This window comes from Octodon degus, unplaced genomic scaffold, assembly GCF_000260255.1.
Source record: "Octodon degus isolate 3935 unplaced genomic scaffold, OctDeg1.0 scaffold00079, whole genome shotgun sequence".
NCBI classification, from domain to species: Eukaryota; Metazoa; Chordata; class Mammalia; order Rodentia; family Octodontidae; genus Octodon; species Octodon degus.
The window spans coordinates 9,201,049-9,225,575 of NW_004524655.1; the positions used below are offsets into that span (position 1 = coordinate 9,201,049).

Genomic DNA, 24,527 nt, shown 5'->3' on the forward strand with positions numbered 1-24,527 from the left:
AAAAAAAAAAAAAAAAAAATCCAAAGGCCTTGGCAACTCACATGTCCCTTCCAATGGACAGAGGGATCCTCTCCTAGTCCTAGGTGCAGAGGGACTGGCCAATGTTGGGCCCAGTGCAGATCCCACCTTGTCTGGAAAGATGGCCCCTCACCCCCGGTACCTTCTCTCTTCTCACCTTTATCACACTACCCTTCATTTAAAAAAAAAAAGTGAGCCAGAACTGGGCTGTATCACTGAAAACTTCTTTAAAATGTTCCTTGTCACTGTCTCAGGGCACGGACATATTCATTCATTTATTGATGGTGTGCTCTGGAGCAGGGACTCACCCCCTTACCTCAGGACCTTTTAACTGACTTACCAAAAGACTGGGCATGAGGTGTTTAATAAATATGAGCCTCCTGCCTACTCCCAAGGAGCTACGCGGGTCCTGGGCTCTTCTTGTGAGGGTAAATTATACACCAGCAAGTGCGGTCTGACCAACCAAGTGAAAAGCTTCATGCTTACAGCTCCCTGTGCCCAGCTACTGCTGCTAAGTGTAACAGTTTTCATTAAGGGTGCCAGGTCTGTAAAGCCTCAGCTTGGCAATTATGGTGCCAACAGAAATAAGTCAGCTTTTTTTTTTTAAGGCATAACGTTTTTATGTTAATTCAAATACAAGTTTTAATATGACAGTAGCTGTGAAAAAACTGGACAGATGTTTCCTATACCATATTTAACCAGCAGCCAGCTAATTTTATGATTGTCTAAAAAGAGTGTAGTAAGCTTAGAATAAATGTTATTGAGATCTGTGATCTTTGTTAAACGTGATATGAAAAGGAGTAATGTGGAGTTAGACAAAAGGGAGACTGCCTCTGCAGGTATACGTGCGTGTGCACACAAGCGTGTGCATCTGCTATGCTGAGAGAAACCAGGACCCGGGAGGGAAGTGCTGCCTCATGCAGGATGGAGGGCAGTGAGCAGGGACAGGGACAGGAGGGCCAGCACAAAGCGCCCAGGAGCACTGCCCCTCCTCCAGAGCAGACCATTTGGAGTGTACTTAACCCTTCGGGTGGTTTCTTCCCTCGACCAGCAAAGTGTGGAGGGGAAGGAAGGCAGAGATGAAGAGGAGGTCACAAGCGCACTCCTCCCGATCTGGAAGGGGAAGAAAGAGAAACATACTCGGGAAAACTACGAACAAACAAAATGCTGACCACTCGCCCTGTTTTCAGGAAAAGAATCCTAGAGAACACTGTATTGGGTGAGGTAGTCCTGAAGTCCCAGGGACAGCTGGAAGCTGGTGTCATGTATCCCATGGTAAGACACCTGGAAATTACTGTGAATTTAAAAGGCCACTTTTGCATACGGGAAAAGATAACACCTAGGCCATGTGTCAAGTTGGCCAGTGGGGAGCCTAAAATAAATACTTGCTTTTTAATCAGGACTATGAAATGAGAAACCACACATGTGATTCCTGGTGGGTATACCCAGGACTCTGATCTTCAGTACTATTAGTACAGAACTTTTACAATATGACATCCTTGTATTCTTAACTTTTCTACAATAAAGAAACACACTATGAAAAAGTCCTTCTTCTAAATTTTTTTAACTATACAAAAATAAGATTCTTCACTTACTTCAACATTTCCATTACATTAAATAATTATCTTTAGAGTGCTAACCCCAAACAATTTAAAGAAAAATTGAAATAATGGGCATATAGTAATACTACAATTTTACCACTCTTAAATTTGACAGAATTAACTTAGTGTTTAATTTAATAGGCCGTATCTTTTACTTTGCATTCTTAAAACTCCTATACAATTTAATTCAGTAATTTTTTGACACTCAGAATGAAAAATAATACTCTCTGAACAAAGCATCACATAAAGAAGTTTAAAATTTTATAATATTTTGTCAAAACAGATTCTTATAATAAATTAATCCAAAAGGCATACTATATCTGAAAACCCCATAACATAATCCTTATACCACTATAAAATAAGATTGTTAGAACTCTATTATAGAACACAGTCTTTGGAGTTTAACCCCTGAAAGGTGTGGATGGAGCATTCTTCCTCTGCAGTTATGGGAGGGAACGAGGCCAAGCCTCCACCAGGGAGGAAGGATAAGGATGCAGGGGCTCAGCCAGCAGGCACACTGAGCAGACAGCGCCCTCTGGGCTTGCCTAAGTACTGGGCCGCGGGTGCTACCTGCCCACATTTGAGCAGTGAAGAGTGCCCTGATTATAAGGGTTTCAGTTTGTAAATAACCTTGTCTATTTTGAAGATGACGCTTCTGCTAGTGATATTTACAATTTGCTTTTGTTTTGGAAATAGGGAAAAATGGGAACTTGGCACAAATGGCCCAACCGGATCTGGCTGGCAAATAGCATGTGGAGAAAGGGGAGGATGTCAACAGGGGAAAGAGGTGAGTAGAAGAGCTCAAATGTCCCAGCGGGTTGGAAGCTGTTCCATCCATGCTCCATGTGCTTGCCAGAGGTCGCAAGCATCTGTGGACATGTTAACAAAGCGAACACACGGCAACACTCGGAGCCCAATCTGGCAAAGCAGAGGCACAGTGGTCTGCAGATTCAGACGAGGGAACAGAGTAGTCAGGCTGCACAGGGCGACCAGCAAAAGCACAGGTGGTGGTACTCACGTGCGCAGGGAAGGGCTGGAGTCTCGTCCTGCTCTCCTCCGGGTGGTTCGCTTCTCCCATTGGGAGATACGGTTTCTGACCTGATCCCTTCTCGTACATGGACATAGGCCTACTGCCCCGGGCAGATGGACGTCGCTTTAAGGAAGAGTGGTTGGAAGTTTCTGGGTATTCAGAACCAGTTTGCACCTGATATACATTGGTTGTGGCCTGTTTCCTGAGGCTGGAATTTTCACTCTGGAGTGTTTGAAGCTGAAAGAAATGTTTGGCAGTGGGACTGTGTTTTCCATAGCAAGCAGACAAGGCAAACACCAAGAAAACAAATACAACTACTTTAAACAATGATAGCAGCTGGCTGTGTTAATAGTAAAGCACCTAACAAAGAGTCTATCTTCTGAAATGAATGGCTCAGGTTATCACAACTCACTTTATCACAAAAGATAATTCAATTAATTTAATTTCTGCATGTGGGAAAGTTGCTGTCTCAATTTTTTAAATACTAAATGTCCACTTAAGTTCTGTTATCGTGGGGTGGGGAAACGTCTGCAGACAAGTTGCACTCGGGAGTATTCTAAAGCAGTTTCAAGTAAAAGCTTGAGGCCATTAAAACATTGCTGAATAACTTGTCAAATAAGCCCTGAGCAATTTGCAAATGCCAAAAATGACAGCAGACACCATGGAAGCGGCACAAAGATGACTAGAGTTGCTTTGGCAAAGCAAGAAAAAGTGAGGTTCAGCTTATCAAGTATCAGATCAGCTGTTGATGTCCAAAAAGGCAACAAAAAATTATGATCAATAAGGTTTTATTACATAGTATCTCTGATATTCCAAACAGTTCAGCAGTTTTGGAAAAAAAAAAAAAAAAGAGGGAACTAAATTATAATAAATTTTCTGTATTGACGTATCACACATAAAACTGGAAAGTTATTCAACTATGCTAGCATCTTCTTACGAAGGAATGCTCCACGTAGCACGCTCGCTTCCCTCTGGTGGTCGGTCGGTCAGGGCTGGAGTACTTGGCCTTTCTCTCCTGTGGCTTTGTTCCCCAGAAAACATGAACACAGTGGTGTCGGCTCTCAACTCGCTAATCTGCCTGCTCTGCCCACTTTAGCCAGCCACTGCCACTGGAGACCCTCAACGCTCCTTCCTTTCCTCACATGCAGGCTCCTTCATGGTTAAAAGATCAGAAAGGAATCGTGGGATCTTTTAAGTATCTGGCAGCTTAAAGCCAAGTATCTGCGTCCAGTCTGCACAGGGTTCTTCCCTCGGGTGCGCCTTCATCTTCCGTGAAAGTTTTACCAGCTGGGTGTGATGTGGGTTCAGCTGTCTACTCTTTGACAGAGAATGAACTCTGATCAGATTTCCCTCCAGTGCCAGGGTTTGGGTCCACAAGCAACCATGTCGGCACCACGAGCTCCTTATTTTTGCAATAGCAAACCCATGCAGTGTTAGCAGTTATTTTCAATTTTTATTTAGGAAGCACCGATCTGTGAAAAATACACCAATAGTGGCTGTTCCTCTTCATTAATTAGCATCCTTTTCAAGCAACTGTTAAATGTGAAAGATCAGATATAAATCATGCTACTTAGTCAACTTTATAAAGAAAAAAACTTTACCCAGCTTTGAAATAAAATCAATACATCTTTGCTACATAAACAAATTCATCTCCTCTTATAACTAGTGCCAAACCTCTGAAAGTGTGGGGGCCAGGGATTTAGCTCCATGCTGCAGGGTCTTTCTGGCAAGCGTGAGGTCCTGAGTCTGATTCCCAGTACCCATCCCCACCAAAGGAAGTGTGGCTTCCCGTGTCTTCCACAGGAAGACCACACCTTATCTCCTCAAAGGGCAAGCTGTGACGAGGGACAGGCTGCCTCTATACCACAAAGGTTTTCAGCACAGAGCTTGAGTCTGTAATCATCTTTCCAAAGAGAGAGTGTTGCGCTGCACTGTGATAAGCAGCCAGGGGGAATCCCTATATCCCATGATGCAAACAAGTGGGAAGGGCCTGCCACAATACTTAGCAGGAACCTATGGCCTAATGAAATGATCAGGTCCAAAGAATGTAGAGCTAGGTGACTCAAGAACCTCACGGGGCTCCAGCTGTCTTACTGCCTATGTAAAAAGGCTAACAGGTTTTTTCCAGACCTCAAACCTGGAAACTTCATGCCAACACTGAACATGCCGCTATAGCATCCGTCCCGACTCTGCTGGAGTGTGTTCTGAGATGAGCACAAACTCCTGGTTCCAAGCTTTAAAACATTTTAGTTCTATGCATGTATATATGTATCTATGTACATATGTATATATATGTATACATGTATGTATTTATGTATGTATGAACTGACTGAGATAGGGTCTTGTTATGTAGTCCAGGCTGGCCTTGAGTTTGCAGTGATACTCCTGCGTTAGCCTCCTGAGTGCTGGGACTATAGGTATATGCCACCATGCATGACTAGTATTCTGCACTTAGAAAGGCATCTTTGGATAAATTTTAATGATGCTTATCTTAATAACAACCAGGCAATAGGGCAGGGGAGATAGCTTAGTGGTCTAAGCGCAGGCCTGGCAAGCACTAGGATCCAGGTTCAATCTCTGGTACCACATGCTGTGCTGGCCCCACCCCCAGGTGTGCCATGCTGGCCACTGAGAATAGGTGTGGTAACACACACTTGTAATCCCAGTGCTGGGGAGTCTGAGACAGGAGGATCACTATGAGTCTAAGCTGCATATTGAGACCCTGTACCAAATCAACCAACCAATCAATCAATCAATCAATCTTAAACAAAAAATAGGCAATACTTTTTTTGTATGGCATGATATAAAAACTTACAGACAATACAATAGTTTTGGAAATCAAAAGAATTGCTAAGAATTAATGTACAAAGGCAAATAGTTTCAGCACATGTTTCTTCAGAAGCTTAAGACGTTTGCTTCCAGGATTCTAAGATTTTTGTGTTGAGTGTGAGATATATGTGTGTGTGTGTGTGTGTGTGTGTGTGTGTATATATATACACATCTTTTGAAACCAATGGCTTTGATGCTGATAATCCAGGAGATGAGGATGCATTATGCATTATTATAACTTCCATATAGAAGTTATCTCTGACAATTTCTAAACACTAAAAGGAACAGTAAAGAATGAATTTATTTATTTATTTATTTATTTAGTGGTACCCAGGGATTGAATTCATGAGCTTGTGCTTTCCAGGCAAGCACTTTTTTCCATTGAGCTATCTCCCCAGCCCTAAAGAATTTAAAAGGTGATATGGCAGACTGATTTACAATGGGTAATGTCAGTGTATTTCAGAAAGCTATCTAAAGGGAGTTACCAGTCTGATTAATGGGACAAACTATAATTTATAAACATAATCTATTTTGGAAAAGGCAGAAGTGTAAGTCCTGTGACAAAGGGGCTCTTGCTCTGTCTGGGTGAGGGCTGCACCAGGCATGAAGTGGAGCTGGAAGCTTAGAACTAACCTGCAGGCATCCGCATCTCCTGCATTATCAGCACTAACGTCACTGGTTTCAAAAGTGATATATATATATATATATAACCTCGCACTCAACACAAAAATCCTAGCAAGCCCCAGATGCAGCTCACTTCCCAGGCAAGTAGAGTACAGTTGTGTAACTGTCCTTTTAGTGGCAGCACTAAAAAGCATCCAGGAATAAATGAAAGGCACCTCTTGGCCAGGTCTTGGAAATGTGCCTGAACCACTATTCCTCAACGACAGTACAAAGACAGATTTTAGATTGCTTGCTTTCTGTTTCAGGGAAGCATAAAGATCTCATTTCTGAAGAGAACTAAGCGATGGTAGCAACACCCCAAAAAATCTTAGGCAACATGGGGAATTTTTCAACTTTCTTCTCTTTACTCTTTCATAATGAACTACCCATGCAACTTGCTAAGTGTATGTTTTATTTCTAAAAGACACACTGCTCTTAGAGGTTAATGCATTCATGCAGTTCTCATTCAAATGGGAAAATGCTAAATGGATAGGACTGTCTCTTACAGCATGCAGTTCTTGCTAGTACAGCTGGAGTGTATTCTCTTATTTACAGAGAACTTAGTCTGTGGCAGGCTCTGCTCTAGGCTCCGAGGACACCACAAATTTAAGTGGTAAGTACTAGTGACTACTAAAGGATATGGGGAAGGGTACCAGGGGGTGGAGATAAGGGACAAGAACTCAAACGAAAGCCCACCTAGAGAAAGCACTCCTTGCAGGGTGTGAGTTGAGGCTTCCATGCTGATTAAATGCATACATTTGCCCAAGACTTTCACCTGCTCTGTCTTTATGGTATTGAAAATTCTTTAGAACCAGCAGCAGAAGGAACCACATCCATGCACTGCCGCCCAGGTTCCCATGTAGCCCAGAATAATGCAAAGATTACTCCATCTGGGGAATTATTCTGGATTTACTTAAAGCCAGAGCTACTTCACTTCAAATATCCACACACATCCTGCTTGCAAAGACAGTGTGCTCCCAAGAGTTCTAAGTCTGTTATAATAACTTGCTTTTTTTTCCCTCAAACCACAGCATGATGCCTGAGAGTCTTCCTTATACTATTGGGTTAAAGAGTCAATTATCCTGGCATTTATTAACATGTTACCTTTTTCTGCATAATTCTCAGCTCGTCACTCAAGTTGTTATTCACCTTCATTAGCTGCTGTATCTTGGCCTCAGAAGCCACTAGAGCGTTTTTGACCTCCATAAATTCCTGTACAGTGACTGGTCCATCTGATAAATCTGAATCTAGGCTCTAAAAATAAATTGGGGAAAATGTTCACAATCTGAGATGATGATAACATTAAAGACTAACAGCTAAAGAATTTAAAATTTTGGCCATGCCACCTGAATTGTAAAATTAAACCAAATCAGGGCTTCTGAGAATATGCAAAACTGAAACATAAAAATAGGGTACTATAATATTAAAAAAAATTTTTTTTGAGACAGGGTCTTGCTATGTAGTTCAGACTGGCCATAAACTCACTATGTAGTCCAGGCTGGCCTTGAACTTTTGGTGATCTTCCTGCCTCAGCCTCCTTAGTGTTGGGATTATAGGCGTGCACCATCATACCCAGCTATTTAAAAATTTTAAAGTCAGTACTTCCTAATGGGATCATGGGGCTACTAATCTATACTCACAACTGCCAAAAGAGATTTGTCCTGTCTTACATGCCTGGTTCTTCCTCATTTCCCTTTTTCATTTATTCTTTCATCAGTTGATTCATTTAACGTTTTTGTTGAGTATTAAGTAATTTCTAGGTGCTTAGGATGTATCAGAAAACAAAGATTCCTGCTTCCATGGTGTTCATATCCCAGAAGCATAAGAGAAAAATAAAAAATGAGTGTGTGTGTGTGTGTGTGTGTGTGTGTGTGTGTGTATGTGTGTGTGTATGATTGAAGGTGATCAGTGCTTTGGAAACAGATAAAATGGAGGAGGGAGGGGTGTGAGAGCTGAAGTACGGGCGTAGGTGGGCTGCTGCACATCAGGGGAAGCCTTTGAGTAGAGCTGAGGTGGCAAGAGAGCCTGCCATAAGGTGCCTGGGAGCATGTTCCAGCCAGCAGCAGAACCCCGCTGGAGGGAGCAGATACAGGGGCTGTCAGTCCACAACGGCTCGGAATGGGCTTGCTCTCCCGGAGGAACTGGCAGCCTCTGGGCAGGCCAGACGGGGAATCCCAGTCACTGCCAAAGCAGCATCATTCTCAGTCATGTGAGGCAGAAAACCCACACTCATCTTCTGTACGTCTATTTCTCCACCTCAAAGTTCCAGACGTCCCTAGTCTGCCTCCTACTCACACTCTCTCCATGTCTGCAGAGGACCTCTGTGGGCCAGGCCTGGGGATTCAGCAGCAGCCAGTGTGCAGCGCACCCAGGACCCTGTGACCCTCTCCTCTGAGCGCATTCGGGTGCCCACTCTCTACTGGTCTAGGCCCCGAGGTGGCTCGTGCCAGCCTGTGTGCACTCACAGGAACAGGCTACCTGGCCTTCCTCCCCTACTCTCTGAGGTACCTCAAGATCTCAGCTCTTCAGTATGTGCCGCTTTTTGTTGTAGCCCTGAGTTTCACTTCATTTTTTTTGGTGGTACTGAGGACTGAACCTACTCAGTCTACTCAGTCTGCACTAAGCTACATAGTCAACCCTTTTACTTGTTAAATCATTAAGTTTCCCAGGCTGGCCTTGAACTTTTGATCTTCCTGCTCAGCTTCCTAGGGGCCTGAGATTACAAGTGTGTGCCACCATGCCTAACAGAGTCTCACTCTTTACACGCTAGTGTCCCCTCCAGAGGCCTTGGCTTCACTTTCTCTGCCCAGATTGTCCTGCCCTGACTGCTTCACAGGCCCAATGCCCATGTCAATTTAAGGCACATCTTAAGAGGCGTCCCATTTACGAAGCCTCTTGGGGTGCTCTCAGCACTTGAGTTCTCTTCGCACTTCCTCAGCTTCTGCCCATGCTGTGTCTGGCACACATGACTCTGTGCTTCCTACTGAAGTTAGCCCTCCTCCTAGGCAAGGAAGGAAGTAGGCCTCATAACATAATCCAGGAGTCACTCTGTAACAGCAGGGCTGTGTCTCAGCACTTGATTCTGGGCAGAGAAAAACCCAGTTTCAAAAACTATTTGCTTTGTTGCACTCTGCTTGGCTTGAGCTAGCAGTGAACCCAGATTTACCCCCATAGTACCTTTCCCAGGGAGAGCCCTCGAAGCAATTCTGTAGGAGAAAGCTTTTTACAAGAGGCATATCCTCTCACCTTCTGCCGGTTTGCCTTGCTTGCTGTGGTTTCCAGGTCTGTGTCTTCGTCTGACGCCACACTGTCATAGTCTGGCTGGTCATTGTCCTGACTCTCAGTACTGTGCTGGTTACTGATTGTCTTCAGGAGAAGCTCCACATTGTCTATCAAGAGAAGCAAATAACTATTTCAGGCTTAATTTTTGTTTTTTCCTTCCAAAAACCGATTGGTATGACTTTTTGGTTGAGCCATTTAAAGGCCTGAAAGAAAATGACAGAAATAGTCACATTAGATTCACACCAATAAGTGGCTAGCAGAAAAAGTTATCAACTCAAAGGAGAGCTGTATAAAGACTCGAGCATTCTTCTGCTCTACGGTGCAAATTAAGGGGAGGAGTGAGGAGGGAGCTGTCAGAGGGAGGAGGCAGGTTCCCAGGCTTTTGTACCAACAGCGTGGCTGCAGATCATAAAGAGCTGAGACAATATAGTGTAAGGTATTGTAAAGTCATTTGATTATACTCGTAGCATGCTTACATGGTGATGCTGTCAAATCAGAATGGAAAGCAAACTGTTAAACTGCAGCTTAGAAAGTAGGTGCTCCAAGAAAAAGAATATTGTTATGTAGTCACCTGAATCAGAGAGTGGGAGCGAGAGGGCAAGAGACACACACACACAGGCAGGGAAAATGTATCCAATGGACACAGACATGCTTAATATTATATGTGTTTGATTCTGTAGCCTCTTATATTATGTAGAATAAAAGATCTCACGAGCCGCCCATTTCTAATTTCTTTCTGGCAGCTCAGTAGCCTCTGTGTTCTAATACCTAATGTGCTCCTTTCCCTAGCACCTTTTAAAATGTATTACTCCTTGTAGCAAGTGGAATCCAACCACTCTACCATGAAGCTATAACCCCAAAGCCTTTTCCGGATTTTTTTGTTTTGTTTTGTTTTTTTTAGCCAGAGTCTCACTATGTAGTCCAGCTGGCCCTGAATTCACTTCGTAGCCCAAGCTGGCCTCGATTTCACAATGATCTCATGGCCTCAGCCTTCGAAGTGCTGGGATTACAGGTATGTGCCACCACACCCAGCTTTTCCCAGATATCTTGATGATATCTAAGTGACGAATTACGGCTTAATTCTCTCTCTCTCTCTCTCTCTCTCTCTCTCTCTCTCTCTCTGTAGACAGGGGTCTCAATATGCAGTTCAGGTTGGCCTTGAGTTCACTTTGTAGCCCTGGCTGGTCTTCAACTCCCAATAATCCTCTTGTTTCAGCCTCCTGAGTACTGGGATTATAAGCATGCTCCACCATGCTCAGCTTTAATCCTTAAAATTAATATTTAAAAACATGTAAATGCATGATTGCAGAAGTAATAAAGATTTAATAGAGATTTTGGAAGCTAAGGACCAAGGAAGACAGAAATCACAGTCATTGCTGCACCCTGACCTATTTTTCTTAGTTTTTTCCCCAAACATATATTACACAGTCAATTCCTGTTACTCTTGGTATTATACTCTAAACAGCTGCTGTGAAGACTGAATGAGCCAATACCGAACTACTGCTCCTAGGGGAGATACAGAATTGGATTCCTCACAGCTTTAAGGTCTAACATTTTCATCAACCCTTCAATGCACAGCCTTGCTTTATGTGTGTTTTTGTTTAAAGACATCTTATTTAATATACAGTGTTGATCCGTGAACATTAAACTCACAGCTAACAGCATCACAAGTTATGCTGGAACAATGCTCACCCAGTACACATTTTTCTGTAAGCCTTCCTGTTCTCATGAACACTACACAGGATGTTCAGCACTATGCTTAGGGCAAGATTACCAACAAAAAGCACAAAAATGGCACAAAAAGAATTGGAATGTTAAAAAAAAAAAAGGCACAAAAACATGAAAAACATGGCATTAAGTAGACCATGAAAGGGACGCTTGTATATAACAATGAGATTTATAAAAAGAGGCAAGGGGCTGCCTTGTTCAACCTCCACTGGGAATGTGCTGTCTGTGACTAAGTTTTTACTACTCTGCATTATATCTGAAAATAATTTCAAGTGATTGGAGTACTGATTTGGGGGGTACAAGTAAATCTCAGCAAGTAGATAAATTTGCAAATATGGAATATGCAGGTGAGGATGTGTATTATTACCTGTGGTATTTTCTCTTGTGTGTTTATAAATACGTTCTCTTTACAAAGTTTGGATTATAGTAAAAATTGAAAAGTTTCATTAATTTATTTCATATCATTACATATTCTCTGGAAATATTAGTTATTTCTAATGTTTTTGCTATTATACATAACATACTTATAGCATCTTTTGCTGGAAAGACAGCTCAGCGGCATAAGTGCCTGCCTGGCAAGTGCAAAGTCCTGAGTTCAATCCCCAGTCCAAAAAAAAAAAAAAAAAAACCCAAAACAAACCTTATAGTGTCTCTGATTATTTCCCTGCAAGTAAGAGCAGACATATGTTGAGACTTCATATTTATGCAAAAGTTCTTGACACTGTACTTTCCCTGGAACTTACTCATTTTTTTTTCAGAACTTCTTTATTTCTGGTTGGCTGAAATTGTTAAATCAATTTGTGAATAGGAAAAGGAAAGAACAAACTGTTGTCAGAATAGTCTTCTCTGGGAATACTGACTATGGACTAATTTTGATGGTACACATCTCTTCTGTTTAAATGCCTTACAATAAAAAAGTATAGTACTGGGGAAAAAAAATCCCAACAGGTACGCAGTGATGGGCCACAGAGGAAGTACGGTCCTCAACCTGGAGACAGGAGCATAAGACACTGACCAAGACTCCATAGGCCACTCTGCAGTCAAATGCTTTACCACCACTGAGCTACACCCCCATCTGTAGGCCACTCTGAAGTAGATGCTCAAGACTAATTTTGACTCCTGATACTTCTTACTGTATACATATGAAGTTTATAGCAACACATTTTAATTATTTAGAACTCAGTTTTGGGGGTAAGAAATGGTTGAGATATGATTTCAATCAAGAGAACTTATTTTCTTATGTCTTTAGTAAGATCTAAGTTGAATTTCTGGGTGAAATTTTATAAGCAAAGTGATCCAAAGGGGGGGGGCCCCAATACTTATGCTAAAATTTTAAATAACAGTTATTGTGAAACTACTATTAAGCAGAGCTCAAAGAGGAAATATTTTATCACAACAGATTAATAATAAAACTCAGGACTGTAAGCTATCACATCAGTGACTGTTATAACTAATGTACCTCTTTACATTTAATGCTTATGCCTTAGAAGGTCCAAAAAGCTGACAAGTAGCTGCTGGATACTTACCTTTTGAACCAGAGGGGGGACTTCCCTGCTGTCTCCTCTTGGCATCGCCGAGAATGTCAATAACTAATGTGGCAAACTCATGGGCATTAAATCGGGCTAGTTTCTGTCTGCCCTAAGGGGGAAAAACAAATTGAGACCACTCCCCAGTGTAAAAATATAGACACGCACAGTCACATCAAACCAGTCAGACTACTGATAAGACTCCTGCGAAGGTCCTCTGGCACTAGTGTGATCAATCACAGCCATGATCAAGAGAGTAATGTTTTTCATGAAAACAAGTTCAAGCCACTTATGTAAGAGAACTTTTTTACAATGCTTATTTATTTTTTGAGCAAAAAGAAAATGTCTCTGGCCAGGGAGGAAAGCTCAGAGGTAGGGTACGTCCCTAGCATTCACAAGGCCCTGCACTACCTAAATAACACACAATGGTTCTACTTCATAGTTTTCTTCTATTAATCATTCAGCTTTGAAGTAGGCCCAGTAATGAAAAATTAACATGGAAGAAAATTTCAAAATTTCAAGAGAAACACAATTATAGCCCACATGTGGGTATTCTATCCTCATATACAACTATTAAAAATTAACATAAAAGTACTTTCCTCATTTACTCACCATCTTGCCTCTTGCTGTATACTGCAGTTGTTTTTAATTCTTATGTAACATAATGCTTTAATGAAAGTCATTGTGTGTAAAGCTGTTTTATTGCAGCATTATCCCAAAATAAGAAATTTCAATATAAAAATGTATGATTTTTTTTTTAAGGCTTCTGAAACTGGTAAACAATTTGCTTTTCTGACATCTATAACTATTTAAAATCCTATCTGTAGGGATGGGGAGATAGCTCAGTGGCATAAGTGCCTGCCTGGCAAGCACAAGGTCCTGAGTTTGATCTCTAGTACTGCAAAAAATAAAATAAAATCCTATCTGTAGCATGAGAAAGTTCATCCTGCCACACTGCCACTGGAATATCTCTTTGTCTTTAGATTGCTTTTTTGGATTACTAGTAAATTTAAACATTTTTTCACAAGACATTATATTTTCTCTGTTTTTTATTCTTTCCCAGTCATCTATTTATATGTAGCGCTTTTCTTATCATTCTGTGAGTTGTGATTATGGTGTATAAAGGATATTAAGTTTTAATCAATCAAGCCACTTTAAATACTTATGCTGGAAAAAAATGCCATACCATACCATCAGCCATTCCCCAAATACTACTAGTTGCTGAGCCACTTGCCTGGTTTCGTGTTGATGAGTACTCAGGATTGACCGGAAGAAAGGGGACGACGGTTGTCTCGGTTACCAGGGTGCTGTGGTTTTGCGTGGCAAGCCAGACTAGCCAGAGGAAAGAGCCAGAGACAATCTTATCACACTTGGGGGCCATGGCTCGGCGGCTCACGCGTTACTAGGGAGACTTGGGGAAGCACACTCTGAAGCCAACACACGCAAGGTAGAGGTTGACACACGTGTTATCAGGACAGAAGAAACTGGGCAAGTACAACAGTGAGGCTGGCAGCTTGTTACTGCCCACTGATAACAGAAGCTTAGCAGATAAAGCCACATGTTAAGTCACCTGCATCAGTCTCTCGCCTGTCAACTTCATCGTACACATCCATGGCAAGCTCTTCAAACAAATGATTACTTAGCTGAAAATAAAAAAATATCAGGAACACAAGGGACAATGATTAACACCAGGAGGACGAGAGGGGACTGTGACTTATTCACCCTTTTATCTCCACGGTCCTATTCAAATCCAGGGCCCTACCCACTGTTACACACATAATAACTTTTCTGAAGCGGTACAAATACTCTAGAAGTATCCCACAGTGGCTCCACTGCTCTGTGACACACAGATACAGGCACTGCTACTGAGATGTCACGAGGGGCTAACATGTTATTATCGCAAATGCAGTTCCAGCTCTGCTTGGAATGGCACCCTGTAAGTCTCATCTGTTCTTGACAGCGTTTGTCAGTTCCCCAAGACATTAAGGGCTCCTAAACCCCTGGTAGGATAAAGTGAAAACGTGCTCTTTGTGAAGATAAAATGTGCCATGCACAAAGACCCAGACTGTGGTCAGGTGTCTGCCGTCCTCCTCAGAGGCAGTCCACACCCCACAGAGCTGAGCTCCTCACAGAGCAAACCCTGACTCATCAGCACACTGCATGGTGTCAGCTCATGACACACTCACCACGCAGGCTGAGGGGCCTAATCAGCAGCAGCTGGGCACCGGGCAGGAGGGCAAGCAAGGTCTCTGCAATTCAGGGGAGGCTAAGATGCTACCGGGGCAGCACCGCCACGCTCTGCACTTTCTGCTTCGTGAAATTCACTTGGACATGTGGTAGATGTAATGTTTTTTTTGTATTGGGGAATCAAACCCCAGGTTTTTGCACTGAGCTAGATCCCCAGCACCTCCCCCACTTTTGCTTTCATTTTGAGACACAGCCTCCCTAAACTGCCCGGGTGGGCCTCAAACCTGCAGTCCTCCTGCCTCACAGCCTTCCAGAGGGCTGGGATTGCAGGCGTGCACTGCCACAGCAGGCCAACTGTTCTTTTTAACTGATGGCTTCCTGGCTCCGTCAGGGCAGAGCACTGTCTACTCTGTTCCTCACGTCCACAAAAAGAACCAGGTGCTTGGTTGCCTCAGGAAACAGCCACTCACACACTAACCTCCAGGTATTTTATGTGGCAAAATAAAAATGCTGGCTAGAGAGACTTCACAGAAACATGGACATTGTATTGCTGAGGAAAAAGCAGGATATAAATGCTACAATTATGATTTCCAGTTATTAAAAAACATACATATGAAATAACTGAAATAAATGTACCAAAATACTAAGTCTAACTCCATCAGAAGTATAATGACTGAGGATGATTCCCCCTTCTCCATTTTCAATTTCTCTAGTGTACAGGCTGGGTGTGGCAGTGTGTACCTGTAATCCCAGCTCTTGGGAGGCTATAAACAGGCGGATCACTACGAGTCCCATCTAGTAGTGAGACCCTATACACCCTGTAGACCCTTCCCTAAAATACAAAAAAAAAAAAAAAAAGAAAAAAAAAGAAATAAAAATTTAAAAAATTTCTTTAACGTCGTCAAATTACATTTGTAATTAAAAAATAAACTCTGAGAGCCAGCTGTGGTGGCCTATAATCCCAGATTCTCAGGAGGCTAAGTCAGAAGATCGTAAATTGAAGACCAGTCTAGGATACTCAGCCAGATTCTATCTCAAAATTAAGTGTTGGGGATGTAGCTCAGTGGCAGAGCGCTTGCCTAGCACCCCAAAGCCCTGGGTTCAATCTCTAGTAATACAAGAGAAAAACAAAAAGCCCTAAGAATTTGTTGTCAAATAAGATAATGGACTGGGAGCTTTAACTTGCTTCATACATATCACCTGGAAGTGGCAGTGTCTACTCTAATCCTTACATTCTGGGAAGCTGAGGCAGGAGGATCCCAAGTTTAAGTTCAGCCTGGGCAACTTAGCAAGACCCTATCACAAAATACAAAATAAAATAGCTGGGGTTGTAGCTCAGTGGGAAGGCCCTGGGTTTAATCCCTAGTATTTCCTCTGAGGAAAAAAAAATCAGTTTCCCCCTCTAAGAGACTATAAACTGGTATAATTACTACTACCACCAGCACCAGCAGCCAGCACTGGTCTAGTGCTTACATCCCAAGCACTGGCTAAAAGCGCCCTACTTAGTACTTTTACTATTGTCCCATTTTACAAACAAAGGAATTCAAGGCATATAAATTAATAGCTGGGCTAAAGTCACAAAGCTAGTAAATGATGGATCCGAGATTCAGGTTTACGTTTCCCAAAGGTTAACATTTACTAATTCAAGAAACACAAGGATCTTCAATGTATTTCTCTTAACTTTTCATTAGGGAGGGAAAGGGAGAGGAAGCAAAGGGGGCAGGAAGAAAGAGATGGAAATAAGCAGGAAAAGTAAAGGAAGGAAAAAGAAGGAAAGGAAGGAAAGAGAGAAGGAGAGAGGGAGAGAGGGAGACAGCGAGGGACGGAGGGAGTGAGGGCACAAACGCCGACCTGGCATTGGTAAGAGCAGCACCTGCAGGGATCACAGGGCTGGGGGAGCCAACAGATGACAAGGGCAGCTCCCCTGGCGGAGTCCTTCTGGCTGCAGCTGTGTGGCACTGCACCCTGCTTTTCTGGGCCAGACACCGAGGCACAGGAAGACCAAGGTGCTTGGCAGCATTAAGAGGTAAAGCTAACCAGTCTGACCCATAGTCCAAGATTCTGAAAGCTCTCCTGAACTCTGACCAGAGTATGTGTTTAAAGTACGTGCTCTGTGCCACACAGCACCTCAGCCTTCATGCAGCTTTCAGACTAACAGTGTAGGACAGTCAAAGAGAATCTGGGTTTCTTTTCAGGCTTACTTCATTTATAACAAAAATTCATTTACACATTACGAGTAATTAAATGGAAACCATATAATATTTTGTGCTAACTCCAAAGTGTATCATGCTTATCATCTGACCATAGAGTAGTTAATTTAAGAAAGGCAATAAAACACAGACACACAAAACCATAGATATAGAACACAGAGACACCAAGCAAATTGCATAAAACACATTTATTTCATAATACAGTTAATACTAGGAAGGATAAATTCATTTTACGCAATATTTACTCTTAGATGAAATTCTAGAAAAAGATCTTCTGTGAAAGGGGCAAGGGGCAGGTGAGATGGCTCAGTGGTCTAAAGCACCTACTTAGAACAAGCTTAGCAAAGCACAGGGACCGCGGTTCAATCCCCCAGCACCACATGCCAGCCACCCCGCCCCCTGGTGGGCTGAGCTGGCCACACACATACACACACAAATAAATAAATAAATTAAAAAAAAAAAGAAAGGGGCAATAGGGAATTCATGATGTATAGGAGCAGCAGTTTCAGAGTTGGGCTTTGGGAAAACTGCTGCCTACACTGTGAATGTGGTCAGCCTCAGCTCCTTGGATGAGAAGTCACAGAAGCTGGGCAGGGCACTCAGGTGAGAGGGGACTTCTGGCCGGGACCGAAGGCTCCAGCTCTCAGGCTCAGAGAGTGTTTATCCATAAAGAAACACCTCAACACACAAACACACTCATGCACACACACACACACACACACACACACGCACCACGCACCCAGAACCAGAAGACCTGCTCTGAAAGGTAAGTTGGAAGATGGCCTCAAAGGTTATGAAAACAAACTAAGAGTCCTGGGTCTGATCCAGAGAACAGTAAGAAGAGTTAAGGGCAGTAAGTAATCTGGTGACCAACGTGCTGGGATACACCCGTGAGGTATCGCTTGATGCACTGGTCAAAGGAAAGGGGTTCCCAGAGAAGCTTACTTCCTAGGGTGCTGACTAAGGTTGCAAAGACGCAGATTACATGAAGGAGGTAGCCTGCGGGACTGGGAAGGTTCTCAGCACAAGCGTGAGTCAGGACTGACAGCTTTTAAAAGCATAATTTAAAAAAAAATAAAAAATAAAAGCATAATTTTGAAAAGCTCTGAGGAATGGCATATCATGGAGAGAGAACTGTGGCAGGGAGTCAGGCTAGAGACTCACCACCATCCAGCGTCAGCTCTGAGCACTCCCTAGCATCCTATGTGGCCACAGAAAGCAATCCCACAGAAGCGCAGCCCACTTACACATCCACAGTCAGAGACACTAAGGGACGCTCACGAGAAGCCATTTCCTTCTGTCATAGACACAGTCTTCACTTTTAACATGACAGGGGAAAAAGGGATTATTTGAAGCAGAGCCAGTGAATTGGATACATTAAGCTTAATAGGGCTTCATTCTTCATTGCTACATAAGCAATGCTGTTTTTACTTTAACATCTCAAAGTATGAAATAAACTCTGACACAAGTCACTAGGACTGAGAAAGTACTAGCAGGATATACTGATTCCCATACTGATTCCATAGAAAAGAGAAATACTCACAGACTGAAGTTTCTTCTTAGCAGCTTTTGCCAATTCAGACAAATCCAGGCTGCTAAGAAAATGTACAAAAAGCATAAGCAAATCAATAGAATATATTCATGAGCTCTGCAGATAATTAAGACACCCAAGGGATGGAAATATTATTTACACTCTAGGAACACTCTCTGAGTCTAGCATTCAGTAACTCGAGAGACTCAGTGAGCAAACTGACACAATCTGACCAAAGTGACTCCTAGAAATACAACAGTCCTAAAAAAGCAAAAACTTCTCCCAACTAAACTGACAAAAATTATTACCAGATGAACCTCTAGGCTCTTATGTGAGGAGTCAAAATTTTTTAAGTATTACAAAAAAATCAAGGGGCCAGGGAAGTCACCCAGTGGCAGAGTGCTTGCCTCACACACACCACACCGCGGGCTCCATCCCAGCAGCTAGGGAGGGGGAGCAAGCTAGGAGAAAATACGATATAGGGAAGGTACAACAGACCAGAGTGGCAAGACTACGCCTGGAGCAGCAGTCCATCATTTCATAAACTCCTCACAGAACTGGGGCAAGGATCACTGGCTAGGCAGGGTTCAGGTTCACTTCCACAGCAATGAACCCAGCCATCTTATAAACTGGGGTCAGCAAATTATGGCCTTAGCCAGTGAGCTAAGAATAGTGTCTGTGTTTTCATATGGTGGGAGGGGCCAACAGTACTTCCTGGAGAGGAAAATATTTCACTATGTGTGAAAATTATACAAAATTCAAATATCAGTATCCAGAAATAAAGTTTTATTGGAACAAATATGCCCATTTATTCATATAATGTCCATCTGTAATGGGAAAGGTGAGTAGTTGTGACAGATGCTATATGGCCCATAAAGCCTAAAACATTTATGGTCTGGCCCTTGACAATGGTTTGGGGACCCATATTATAGACAAAAAATATAATCTTTTATGATACAGAAATATTTTGAGAATAACCTATGCTGTGATACTGGTTACTTGTGCTGTTTCAAACTTAAGTTTTATATGGTTTACTTACAGCAGTCTTATTCCAAATTGTACAGCCATAAAAGAGAAAAATGTATGGGCTTTGTTAAACAAACTATAATACACTTAAATACTATACAACCATGGAAATATTAGGAACAGGTAAAATAGAATGGTATCGCCATGGCCTTACCTGTCTGCCATCTGAGGTATTATAAAGTGCTGTCCATTTTTGTGATCTGAAACAGAAATCAACATATAAATATTGATCAGATCTGTTAAGGAACACCACTATTATTTTCTCAATTTAAGTTCTACAATTTCAGTTCTTCCATAATTATGAATCACATTGGGGAACAGAAGTTGTTAGGCTAGCCGCAAATTCCCAAAGTTCTGAGCAAGATGAATCTTCGATTACATCCTCATTTTCTTCTGGCACAAAGATCCAGGTATCTTTCAGTAGAAGACCTTTGCTTACCCAAGCCTGCTTGCTGGTTAGCTCACCCCAGGAAAACCGAGTATCTTCAGCCGTGGAAGAACGCTGAGACAGCTGAATTAGCTCAGAGCTGGCCTCCCGGAGGGATGGTGGAGCTGCAGTGAGGCCTGGTGGCTTATCCAATTCATCAACTGGCAGGAAGCAGTCAAGGCTGGACAGGTGGTCTTTGCAGATTAAGAGAGGGACTCCATCTCCTAGGATGCTTACTGACTTGGGGCTAATCTAGCTTGTAGAGGATAGTGACCCACATTCCAGTGAACAAGACCATGATAAGCATCTAATCTCTGGGTAAATATAAGACTATATTTCTCTTGGATAAATACCTAAGAATGGGACTGCTGGGTTATGCAGTAAATGTTCCATTTGGTACAAGACTGCTAGATCTTTTTCCAGAGGAGCTGGATCATTTTCTCTTGTGAACACTAACGTGTGAGAGTTATAGTTGCTTCATGTTTTTTTTCCAGCACTTGCACTGTCTTCAATTTCTTTTAAAATTTTGGCTATTCTAATAGGTATGCTGTAGTACCTCACTGTGTGTGGTTTTTGTTTTGTTGTGTTTTTTCTTTCGGTACTAGGGATTGAATTCAAGACTTTGCACATGGTAGACAAGTGCTCTACCACTGAGCCACACTCCCAGCCCTTCAGTGTGGTTTCAATTTGCATTTCTGTAATGGATAATAACGCTGAGCTTGACATCATGTGCTGTTGCTTAAGCCACAGTCCTGGTCTTCAACCTTCAAGTGCTGGGGCTGTAGCTGCGTTTTACTATGCCTGGTTTTTACTGGGTTGTTTAAGACTATTGAGTTTTAAGGGTTCTTTAAATACCCTACATACAAGTTCTTCATTGAATGCATGATTTCCAAGTATTTTTTTCTAGACATTAGCTTGCCTTTTTTCTTTTTCTAAAAGTTTTTTCCTAGAAGTTTGATAATTCTAAATTTTATTTATTTTTTGGTATCAGGGATTGAACTCGGGACATTATACTTGCCAGGCAGGTGCTTATGCCACTGAGCTTTATCCCTGGCCCCAAGAATTTAGATTTTAAATGGAGATCTACGATGCTGTCGGAATTAATCTTTATGTAAGATGTAAAGTTTGGGTTGAAGTTGTGTCAATACCACATACTCTTCCTCCCCTGGATCACTTTTGTACTTTGTCAAAAATCACCTGAACATATTCACAGAAATTTCTGTCCAGATTTTCTATATTGTTTCATTAATCCAGGTTTTTAATCTCTTCATTAACACCACAGGCTCAAGTACTTCAGAACTTTTAGCAAATCTTAAAACTGGATGGTTTGCTTCTTCCTACATTATTCTTTTGCACATTTGTCTTGGCTTTCTATTACTGTATCTTACCATTTAAATTTTAGAATTGGTATGTTTATGTCTACTAAAATAGCCCCGAGTTAAATTTACACAATAATTTGTGGAAAATTAACATGTTAACTAGTCTTCCAATGCTTTATCTTTACTATCTGCAGTTTTCTATTTGATTTACTCATCTTCTTACAGTTTCTTTAAGGGGAAGTTTGATTGAAGGCTGTTCTGTTTAATTTAAAAATTTAAAAAGCCTATAACTTTCCTCCATTGTTTTGGTTGTAGTCTACAAATTCTTTTATTTATTAAAAATTTTATTTGTGTGGGGGGGCAGTTCAGCCCACCAGGGGGCGGGGCTGGCTGGCATGTGGGCCGGGGGATTGAACCGCGGTCCCTGTGCTTTGCTAAGCTTGTTCTAAGTAGGTGCTTTAGACCACTGAGCCATCTCACCAGCCCAGTCTACAAATTCTGATGTGCTATATTTTCACTTTTATTCAGTTGAAAATGTTTTCTAATTTCCCTTGAGACTACTCTTTTTTTTTTTTTTTGAGCTATCTAGCTGGCCCAAAAGGCAGATATATTCTGATGTTGGGTAGAGTATTCAATAAATAACTAGATCTGGTTGGTTTTTGATTTGGTTTAGCTCCATAGCCTGACTGATTTTCTACCTAGTGGTTCTACTTATTACTAAAAGAGATGTCTCTTGGACAGACATTGACTGTCCAACAATAATTATGTTTGTTCTCTTTTTTTCTTCCAACGATTATTGTGAATTTGACCTTTTGTTCTTTCTGTTCTGTTGAAGTGTTTCATGTATGAAGTGTGACTGAAAAATGTGGTAAATGTCTAAATGTTTAAAAATTACAAAGATACATTATCATTAATTCCCTTCAAAGTACTCCTCCTTATAGCAAAAACCCCTACCTCTCGCGTTCTGGAGTTCCAGAAATCCTCTTATATCTCTTTTTGGCCTCCAGTGACTGTCTCAATGCTCTGAATTGATTCAAAAAAAATTTTTTTTTCTGCTTTAGGGAAGGGTCTACAGGGTGTTCAAGGTCTCATTACTAGATTATACTCATAGTGATCCTCCTGCTTACCGCTTCCCAAGAGCTGGGATTATAGGCATGCACCACCACACCCAGTCTCAATTGCTGTCTCAGCACACCCCGGGGGTGGGCCCGGCACAGCAGGCCTGGAGACCGAAACCCTGGCCCCTGTGCCTGCTTGCAGACACTTCAGTCCACTGAGCTATTTGGTTGGCCCTAAAATGTTTATTTTTATTGGCAGAACCAGGGATTGAACTCAGGCCCTTAAGTGCTTATTCTACTGAGCCATCTCCCAGGCCCCCTGTTGTTTTGGTGGAACTGGGGAATGAACTCAGTCTCTTGTGCTTGCCAAGGAAGCGCTTATTCCCCTGAGCCATCTCCCCGGCCTAAAATGTTTATTTTTAAAGGTCATTTTGATTTTGCAGAAGAGCAAGAAATCACAGGTGCTAAATCTTGCCACACCTGATGAGTAAGGTAGATGAACACACACGGTGTTTTTTATGAGCCTTTCTTTCTGTTGGATGGCATTCACCGGCAGTATTCTCTGTAATTTTAGTCATACCGTATAAAGACACAAAATAACTGTTTCGGAAAGTAGTAAGAATCATGAGCTAAGTGTATTTGAAGCCAGGGAGAGTACTCTAAGTGGAGTTACAGACTTTTAGTATACTAAAAATTTACAGTGTAAACTTTCACCATATACTTTGATCATCCCTTATAATTTGAAGCTCTGTTGCTGGTTACCACATTTGGTCTTGTGTCTCTTTTGGTGAATGGTCCCTTGGCCATCATTTTATGTCTCTCCTCTATGTCCAACTTTCCTTGTTCTGAGGTTTACTTTGTTTTAATACAGCCACTCCTGGTCTCTTTTACTTAGTGTTTGCATGGAGATCTTTTTTTACACTGTTGACATTTAACTTACCTATATTGTTATATTTAAAGTGAGATTTTCTTTTTTTACTTTGCAGTACTGCAGATTGAATCTGGGACCTTTGCACTGAGCTATATCCCCAGATCTTCTTGTTTTTTCTTAATTTTGAGATAGGCTCTAAGTCATTTATTCAGGCTGAGATTGAACTTTCCATCCTTTTGCCTCAGACTCTCAGGGGGTTTGGATGTGCACTAGTATGCCTGGCTACAGTAAGTTTCATGTACATAGTATACAGCTTGATCTTTTTAAAAACAAAACCCCAAAACAAACAAACAACAACAAAAAAACTTAACACCTTTTTTGTTTTGCACATTTAGATCATTTTAACTTATTTTTTTTTGGACTCAGGTTCCTGCTATGCTGTTCAGTCTGGTTTCAAGCTCCTGGGCTCACGTGATCCTCGTGCTTTAAGCCCCTAAGTCCTAGAACTCCAAGGGCCTGCCCCACCAGGCATGGCTGGATCATTCACATTTCATGTAATTATTGATTTGTCTGGATTTACGTCTATCACCTTATCATTTATTTTGTTTGATCTTTAGTTTTTGCTTTTTTCTTTCCTCTCTTGAATATTTTTATTCAAAATATCTTAATTTCTAAATTTCCATTGAATTTATGTCTATAGAGCTTTTGACCAATTATCTTTGAATATTTTTTTTTAGTGGTTATGTTACAGATTACAACATACATAATTTTCAGTCTACTCAGAAATATTTTACAATTTCAAGTAGAACGTAGAAATATTACCTTAATTTGTTCGCCATTTCCCTGTTGCAGTTGTCATGTTTTATACTGACAAAGTGTTGTAAACCCACCTGATGTTTTTAACTTTTGCTTTCAACTGGCATACATATCTTAAAGAACATAAGAGGAAACTATTATCTGTATTACTTCCATAGTTCTTCCTACATTCCTGAAGTTACAAGATGTTGTCAGATATTCTTCTGCAAAGAATTCTTTTCTTTCTTTCTTTTTTTTTTTTTTTTTTCTAGGTGTTCTGTGTCCTTGCTAAAGCTTGGTATTATCGTTCTTTTAAATTAAGCCTTTCTAGCTGAACTCTCTTGTTTTTCTTCCACCTATGATGTCTTTATTTTGCTTTCATTCCAAAGGTTATTTTTGCTAGATATAAAGTTCTAGACTGAGAAG

General features: G+C 41.6%; 1 protein-coding gene and 1 long non-coding RNA gene across 8 annotated transcripts in view; one reads left to right on the forward strand and one right to left on the reverse strand.

The window, feature by feature from the left end:
- Positions 1-18,666, forward strand: part of LOC111818090 — a 19,573-nt gene extending 907 nt beyond the window's left edge. Inside the window, exons 2-4 of the long non-coding RNA XR_002822163.1 lie at positions 4,012-4,018; positions 5,316-5,324; positions 18,656-18,666. This is a non-coding gene — a long non-coding RNA (uncharacterized LOC111818090). The remainder of the gene's footprint in view (positions 1-4,011; positions 4,019-5,315; positions 5,325-18,655) is intronic.
- The window catches only part of Git2 (GIT ArfGAP 2), a 55,809-nt gene that overhangs the window by 13,900 nt on the left and 17,382 nt on the right, over positions 1-24,527 (reverse strand). Inside the window, exons 8-16 of one of the 7 annotated variants that reach the window (XM_004636299.2) lie at positions 19,786-19,831; positions 18,618-18,669; positions 14,248-14,320; positions 13,912-14,009; positions 12,678-12,789; positions 9,388-9,530; positions 7,246-7,395; positions 2,638-2,886; positions 1,042-1,131 (exon numbers count right to left, since the gene is read on the reverse strand). In XM_004636299.2, the coding sequence (XP_004636356.1) occupies positions 1,042-1,131; positions 2,638-2,886; positions 7,246-7,395; positions 9,388-9,530; positions 12,678-12,789; positions 13,912-14,009; positions 14,248-14,320; positions 18,618-18,669; positions 19,786-19,831 (1,013 nt within the window). Of the gene's footprint in view, positions 1-1,041; positions 1,132-2,637; positions 2,887-3,420; positions 4,183-7,245; positions 7,396-9,387; positions 9,531-12,677; positions 12,790-13,911; positions 14,010-14,247; positions 14,321-18,617; positions 18,670-19,785; positions 19,832-24,527 lie in introns of those variants that run through there. The other 6 variants (XM_023720999.1, XM_004636301.2, XM_023721000.1 and 3 more) reach the window with 6 other exon arrangements.